This window comes from Nothoprocta perdicaria, unplaced genomic scaffold (assembly GCF_003342845.1).
Source record: "Nothoprocta perdicaria isolate Ctin4 unplaced genomic scaffold, notPer1 scaffold_3, whole genome shotgun sequence".
In the NCBI taxonomy this organism is placed as follows: Eukaryota; Metazoa; Chordata; class Aves; order Tinamiformes; family Tinamidae; genus Nothoprocta; species Nothoprocta perdicaria.
Genome location: NW_020455532.1, coordinates 756,877 through 763,835, shown reverse-complemented (window position 1 = coordinate 763,835; position 6,959 = coordinate 756,877). Strand labels below are relative to the sequence as shown.

At 69.7% G+C, this 6,959-nt stretch overlaps 2 protein-coding genes across 2 annotated transcripts in view; both read left to right on the top strand.

Annotated features, from left to right (window-relative positions):
- Positions 1–21: 21 nt before the first annotated feature.
- On the top strand, positions 22–690 carry ID1 (inhibitor of DNA binding 1, HLH protein; the record flags this gene model as incomplete). The annotated part of the gene is made up of 2 exons (XM_026041983.1): positions 22–237; positions 453–690. Coding segments are annotated over 2 exons (258 nt in total), but the record flags the coding sequence as incomplete, so codon positions are not given.
- A 3,936-nt stretch (positions 691–4,626) lies between these two features.
- Positions 4,627–6,959, top strand: part of LOC112949544 (bactericidal permeability-increasing protein-like) — a 5,153-nt gene continuing 2,820 nt past the window's right edge. The window contains exons 1-9 of the mRNA XM_026041982.1: positions 4,627–4,732; positions 4,804–4,918; positions 5,243–5,371; positions 5,451–5,606; positions 5,678–5,741; positions 5,817–5,877; positions 5,972–6,063; positions 6,237–6,413; positions 6,501–6,560. Of these exons, the coding sequence (XP_025897767.1) occupies positions 4,627–4,732; positions 4,804–4,918; positions 5,243–5,371; positions 5,451–5,606; positions 5,678–5,741; positions 5,817–5,877; positions 5,972–6,063; positions 6,237–6,413; positions 6,501–6,560 (960 nt within the window). The remainder of the gene's footprint in view (positions 4,733–4,803; positions 4,919–5,242; positions 5,372–5,450; positions 5,607–5,677; positions 5,742–5,816; positions 5,878–5,971; positions 6,064–6,236; positions 6,414–6,500; positions 6,561–6,959) is intronic.

The following is a 6,959-nucleotide window of genomic DNA, read 5'->3' as shown; positions in this document are numbered from 1 at the left end:
GGTCCCGGCGCGGCCGCGGCTCCCGGCGCGGCGGAGCAGGCGGCGGCGGCCGCCGCCCTGCTCTACGACATGAAGGGCTGCTACTCGCGGCTGCGGGCGCTGGTGCCCACGCTGCCGCGGCACCGGCGCGTCTCCAAGGTGGAGATCCTGCAGCACGTCATCGACTACATCTGGGACCTGCAGCTCGTGCTGCAGCCGGGCGCCCCCTGCGCCGCCCCCGCCGGAGACCCTCCCGAGGTGAGCGCGGATCCGTGCCCCTGCCCCGCTCCCTTCACGTCCCTCTCGCACCGAGTGACCCAGCCGAGCTTCCCAAGCGCCACCCCGCCGGGTGGCACTGCCGATGTCCCCGTTCAGCCCGTCTCATCAGCTCTGCTCTCCCCCGGTGCTTCCCGTCTCCATCCCCCGGGGCTCCCTGTGCCTGCWCTGACCGGCTGCTCTTGCCGTTTCCACAGGCTCCGTGCATGCCGGCTGCCGACCGCATCCTGTGCCGCTGAGGCTGCTCCGCGCCGCCGAGGACTCTGCCCGTGTCTGGTCCGGTGCCTGATCCGGTACCGTGGCCAGCCCGGCACCGAGGAGGCAGCAGTGCCTGTCTCATGATGGGACCGTGCTGCGGGTGGCCAGGTGGCCCTGCTGGGGCTGTGTTCCCGGCCCCGTGCCTTGTATCCTTCTCAGATTGCTGAGAGCATTCCCTGTATTGTATATTACAATGATGCTGGAGAATATTGTTCTACAATAGCTGGAGTTTTGTTATTAAACAAGCCCTGATTACAAGGAGCGCTTCTCCTTTCCTACCCTGGGAGYGTGTGAAACTGTTGGGAGCCTCGTGTAGGCTGGGGTGGGTGCTCCAGGGGTGCTGGTGCCCACAGAGGAGCCTGGCCCTGCCGGCAGCCCCCGGATGGGCACCAGCCTGTGGCTACAGAGGGTTTGTTTGGGCTGTGGGTTTCTGCTCTGAGCCGCAGGGCTGGTTCTGCCTTGGTGCTCTGGGTTGGATGGGACCAGAGCTGGGGCTTTTCCACTACAGAGAGATCTGGGGTTGGCTCTGCAGCCTGGGCATCCTACTGCCCCCTCCGTGAGCCCTAGGACRTGGGTACAGCTGGGCTGCTCCCCCAGCTGGCTAGCCTGGGACTGGTGCTCATGACACAGACCAGGTGCCCTGGGGGCTGCCGTGCTGGCTGGACCCTGCACAATGAGGGGGCAGTGCCCACTGCTGGCACAGGAACCCCCCTGCTGCCCTTTGCGCTCAGCAGCTGGAGCTGCAGCTGGCCGGGCTGTGGCAGAGCAGGAACTTGCATCAGCAGAGGCTTGTGCAACCCTGTGGCAGCTGCGGCTGCTGCGCTCGCCGCCCGTGACTCAGAGCTGGCTGCTCCCTTAGCAGTCATGAGTGGCTCTAGTTGGGGTCCATGGAGTGGCCAGGGCTCCCCTAGCCCTGTGGGGCCCCAAGGCTGCCTGTGGGGCAGGGCTGTGTCCCAGAGCTGCATCCAGGCCTTGGCATCCCCTTCTCTCTGTGCCCTGTTCCTGCCCATGGGCTGTTCTGGAGCTGCTGGTGCCGCTGCAGGCAGCCGCCCCAGACAGGCGGGTGCCTGTGGCCCTGAGCCTGTCCCTGCAGGCACAGAGAGTGCCACAGCCCTGGCTGCAGGTGTGTGCACAAATGCACCTGTGTGCGTGTGCTTGCATGCTCGTAAGGGGCCGTGTGTGCACGGGCGCTGCTGTCCCCGGGTGTGTCCCGCTGCCCTGGCGCTGGCRGAGCGGCTGGAACGTGCAGGGCCCTGGGTGGGTGGGTGACACTTCATAGCCCTGGCACAGAGCTTTGCCTGGGCAGGCACAGGCCACTATCCCTGTAAAAACAGGTAATGCCAAAGGTGTYGAGTGCTGAGTGGCCCCAGCTGCACTGGGGACAGAGCCACCGCTGCCTGGCTGCAGCCGYTCCGGGGGGATGAGCAGAGCTGGGGACAGGACGGAGCAGGGGACAGGGCGGAGGAGGGACGTGGCTGAGCCAGTGACCAAGGCACCCTGTTCAGCTGCTGCCTGGGCGGGTGGGATGCAGCTTAGCCACCCCCCTCGAGCCCCACCCSCCCCCTGAACCCCCCTCATCTCTCCATTCCCACCCTGGTTGCCCGCCGTCTCCCAGCGCTGCCAGCAGCCTCTGTCCCCGCTTGTCCCCTTGGCTCCTGCTTGTCCCCGGCCCTGGCGGTGGCGGCAGCGGCTGGCCCGGCCCGCGGGGTCCCTCTCCCGGCGCCCGCTCGCACTGCGGGGCGGCAGGACGGGGCCTGGGGGCTGCTGCAGGGACCGCACAGCGGCCGGGCCGTCCTGCTGCCCCCAGCCCCATTATCCCTGGCCAGGGCTGCGCTGGCACAAGGGCTGCGGCATCCGCAGCGCTCCAGGGGCTGGACTGGGCTCCGGCTCCCGGCAGAAGGGGAAGGAGAAGGGGAATGTCCCGGGCTGGYGTCCGCACGGCTCCGTGCTGGGAAAGGTCACTCAGCCCCGTCCTGGTGGCCTGTCCTGGTGTCGGGCTGCAGCAGGAGGGCGACCGGGCTCGAGGCCACGTGGCTGCACGGGGAGCTGCGAGCGGCCCATGGGGCCAGGGCGGCCGGGGCCAGGGCCGAGCTCAGGGTGCTGGGCCGAGTTTAGGGTGTCAGGCCCTGCTCAGGATGCCTGGGCCCTTCCCAGAGCCCTGGCAGAGGCCCTGGCCATGCCTGGCACACGGTGGTCTCCTCTCCTCGCTCTCCGGTGGCYCCTTGGCGCCGGTTGCGGTGAAGGCGGCGCGGGGAGGGCGGCTCYGTGCGCGGCAGCGGGTGCTGGTGCCCCAGGTCTCCGCTCCGACCTGCTGCCACGTGCCGGGACGTGGCCGTGCGGGGCTGTTCCGGGGATGCCCCAGCAGCGCCCGTTCCCCCATGGCCGTGACCAGCGCTTGACTCATCCCGGAAGGGATTAGGGACAGGGGGAGCGGGGTGACATTCTGGTCCGACCAGCCCGTCCGCCAACAGGATGGACGTTGCTGCCGGAGCAGGTCCCTGCTGCTCGCTGCCGCCGGTGTCACCRCGGGACATGGCCGAGGTGGCCGCCACCACGGGACCCCCGCGGTCCCCAGCGCGGGGTGCCCGGCATGGTGAGGCTGGGGGGCAGAGCGGGGTGTGGGCTGGGTGCTGGGGGGCCTATGGGGCTGGCTTGGGGACACGGTTGGCACCCGGGGGTCCCGGTGGCTGTGTCTGGCAGTGCTGGTGTTACTGGGTCCTGCTTTGTGGCACCGACAGCTTCCCTAGGCTGTGATGCCACCGTTGAGGGCACAGAGTGCCCGGCTGTGTCCCAGGGAGCCGCAACGGGAGCGCGCCCCGGCACAGGGTCCTGGGAGCCATGGAGGGGTCCCGGTGCAGGGTGCTGAACACGGTGCAGCCACCGGCGCTGCCACAAGGGTGGTCAGTGCCAGGGGGTGGTCAGTGTCATGAGGTGGTCAGTGCCATGGGTGGTCAGTGCCAGGGGGTGGTCAGTGCCATGGGTGGTCAGTGCCAGGGGGCGGTCAGTGCCATGGGCGGTCAGTGCCATGGGTGGTCAGTGCCATGGGTGGTCAGTGCCAGGGGACGGTCAGTGCCACAGGGTGGTCAGTGCCATGGGGTGGTCAGTGCCAGGGGGCGGTCAGTGCCAGGGGGTGGTCACTGCCATGGGGTGGTCACTGCCATGGGTGGTCAGTGCCAGGGGGTGGTCAGTGTCATGAGGTGGTCAGTGTCATGGGGCGGTCAGTGCCAAGGGGGTGGTCAGTGCCAGGGGGCGGTCAGTGTCATGAGGTGGTCAGTGTCATGGGGCGGTCAGTGCCAGGGGGTGGTCAGTGCCATGGGGTGGTCAGTGTCATGAGGTGGTCAATGTCATGGGGCGGTCAGTGCCAAGGGGGTGGTCAGTGCCAGGGGGCGGTCAGTGCCACAGGGTGGTCAGTGCCATGGGGCGGTCAGTGCCACGGGGTGGTCAGTGCCATGGGGTGGTCAGTGCCATGGGTGGTCAGTGTCATGGGGTGGTCAGTGCCACGGGGTGGTCAGTGCCATGGGCGGTCAGTGCCAGGGGGCGGTCAGTGCCACGGGCGGTCAGTGCCACATCAGCAGCTGGGGACACGGCAGCAGCCTGTGCCACGTCGGCAGCCCCAGGCCGTGCGGGCAGCCCGGGGCCCTGTTGACGGTTCCTGCTGGGCTGGGGCCGGGCTGTGCCCATGCCGGGCACATGGCTGTGTCCCCAGGGCACGACTGTGCCCAGACACACGTGCCCTGCCGCCTGGGGCGTGCAGCCCCCAAAGGAGACACTGGGACAGTGTCTGGGCCTTTGGGTGCTGCGTGGGAGCCTGGGTGCTGCGTGGGAGCCCCCGGGCGCTGCTCTCCCAGGCCGGTGCCGCTGGCGCCGCTTCCCCTCTGAGTCACGCGTTGGGCAAGCGCGGCCTTTCGGGCCCGGCACGTGCGGGAAGCGGCGGTGGCGGGACTGTCCCCGTGGCCGTCCCGGTGTCACCCGCTGCGCCTGGCCTYGCTATAAGTGCCAATGGTGAGGGCRGCCGGGGCGGTGCGAGAGCATCCCGGCACAGAGCATCCCGGCCTCATCCCGCTCCCGGTGCCRCTCCGCACAGCCGCCCCTGGGCACCGCGGGGCCGCTGCCATGGCCAGCCTGGCCCTGCTGCTGCTGCTGCTGGACGCCAGCCCCGTGCTGGGCACTGCCACCGCCGGCATCAAGGGCAGGGTGACCCGCAGCGCCCTGGACTACGGTGGGTGCCTGTCGCGGTGCTGGCGGCGCCGCGGGCGCCCCGGCGCGGCGCTGAGCCCCGCTCCCGCGCAGGCCACCGGCTGGGGCTGCACGCGCTGCACGCGCTGCTGCGCGCCGAGCACGAGCTCAACCTGACGGGCTCCTACCGCGTGCCGCTGCTGGGCGAGCTGCGCTTCGCCGTGCCCCGGTGAGCCCCGCGCGTGCCCCGCGTGTCCCCTGCATGTCCCCCAGGTGTTCCCTGTGTGTCCCCAGCGTGTCCCTCACATGTCCCAAGCTGTCCCCTGCGTGCCCCCTGCGTGTCCCTCGTGTGTGTCCCATGTTCATCTGTTCATCTTCTACATGTCTTCTGTGTGTCCCCCACATGTTCCCTTGCATCCCTTGTGCATCCCCTGCGTGTCCCCTGCATCTTCCCTGCATGGCTCCTGTGCATCCTACACGTCCCCTGGGTGTCCCCCACGCATGCCTTGCACGTCCCTGCGTGGGGCRGCCGGCTGAGCCCACATCCCCGCAGGCTCCGCGTGCAGGGGCTGCAGCTCAACGACTCCTCCGCGGAGTTTGCGCCGGCCGTGGGCGTGCGGCTCTCGCTGCGGCGCGCGGAGCTCCAGCTCCACGCAGAGTGGGCAGCCCAGCTCTGGCCAGTGTGAGTGTCACATTTGGGGTACGGGAGGGGGGGCCTGGGACCCCCGGCCACCCCCGGCTCAGCCGCTCTCCGCCCGCAGCCAGGACGGTGGCACCGTGGACGTGCACGCGGGTGACGTGGCCGTGGCGGCGGTGCTGGCGGTGGGCGCCGATGCCGGGGGCCGTCCCGCCGTCCGGAGCACCGACTGTCACTCCAGCATCGGCAGCCTGCGCCTGGAGTTCCATGGCGGGCAGAGGTGACGCGTGTCCCCGCGCGGGCGGGCGCCCCGCGGTCACACCGCCCGGGGCTCAGCGTCTGTCCCCACAGCTGGCTCTACAACCTGCTGGCGCCGGCGCTGCAGGGACCCCTGCGCCTGGAGCTCAACAAGCACGTGAGTGCCCRGCAGCGTCCCCGTCCCCGCCGTGTCCCCACGCGGCACCTGCTGACGCCCGCTCTCTGCTTGCAGCTCTGCACGGAGCTGCAGCGCCAAGTGCGCAGGCTGCAGGACACACTGGACAGCTGGAGAGGTGGGGAGCATGGGGGCATGGCGACAGGGACGGGGATGTAGCAGGGGACACAGGGGCCATGAGRCTCGACTCACCCTGACTCGTGGCCCTGCAGTGTCCGTCCAGCTGGACCCCTTCGCTGCCATCGACTACTCGCTGCTGCAGGAGCCGGAGATCACGGCGGAGCACGGGGACCTCAGCATTAAGGTAGAGCCATCCCTGCAGGCACCGGTACCCGGCACCGGCCACAGGGCTGGGCTGGCCCCAGCATCGTGTCTGCACATCTGTATGTGCCTGCATCCATGCATCAATGCATCTGTGCATCTGTACATCCGKGCGTCCATGCGTCTGTACATCCGTGCATGCATGCGTCCACGCAGGGGGAGTTCTTCGGCGTGGGCCGGCGGCAGCAGAGCCCCTTCTCGGCGGCGCCGGTGCCGCTGCCGGTGGCGGAGGAGCCCATGCTGCTCGTGGGYGTCACCGAGTTCGTCGCCAACTCCGCGGCCTTCGTGTACTTCACGGCCGGCGCCCTGCGCTGGACCGTCACCGGTGCCATGGTAGGGCCCGGCGGGGGTCCCGGTGCGGCCGCGGGCCAAGGCCCCCGCGCTGCCCCCGCCCCACGGCTCCGCTCCGCCTGCCTGCAGCTCCCGCGGCGCTTCCCGCTCCGCCTGAGCACCGAGGGCCTGGGGCTCTTCGCCCCGCAGGTGAGCGGCGCCGGCGGTCGGGACGCGGGGAACGCTCTGCAGGGCGGGTGCAGGCTGGTCGGGAGGGATGTCCAGGATGATACCCGTGTGGGTCCCTTGGGATGCAGGAGGTGCTGTGTGGGTGGGACGAGATGGATGCAGGCTGGTTGGGACGCAGAGTGGACCGGTTGGGATGCAGCGTGCCCTGCTCTGGAAGCAGCGGATTGTAGAGTGGGCAGGATGGGATGGATGCAGGTCAGGCAGGATGCAGGGGATGCAGTGTGGGCAGGATGGGATGGATGCAGGGGATGCAGTGTGGGATGGATGCAGGCTGTTCGGGATGCGGGGGGTTGCAGAGCATGCTGTTCGGGATGCAGTGCAGGCTGTTCGGGATGCAGTGCAGGCCGGTCGGATGCAGTG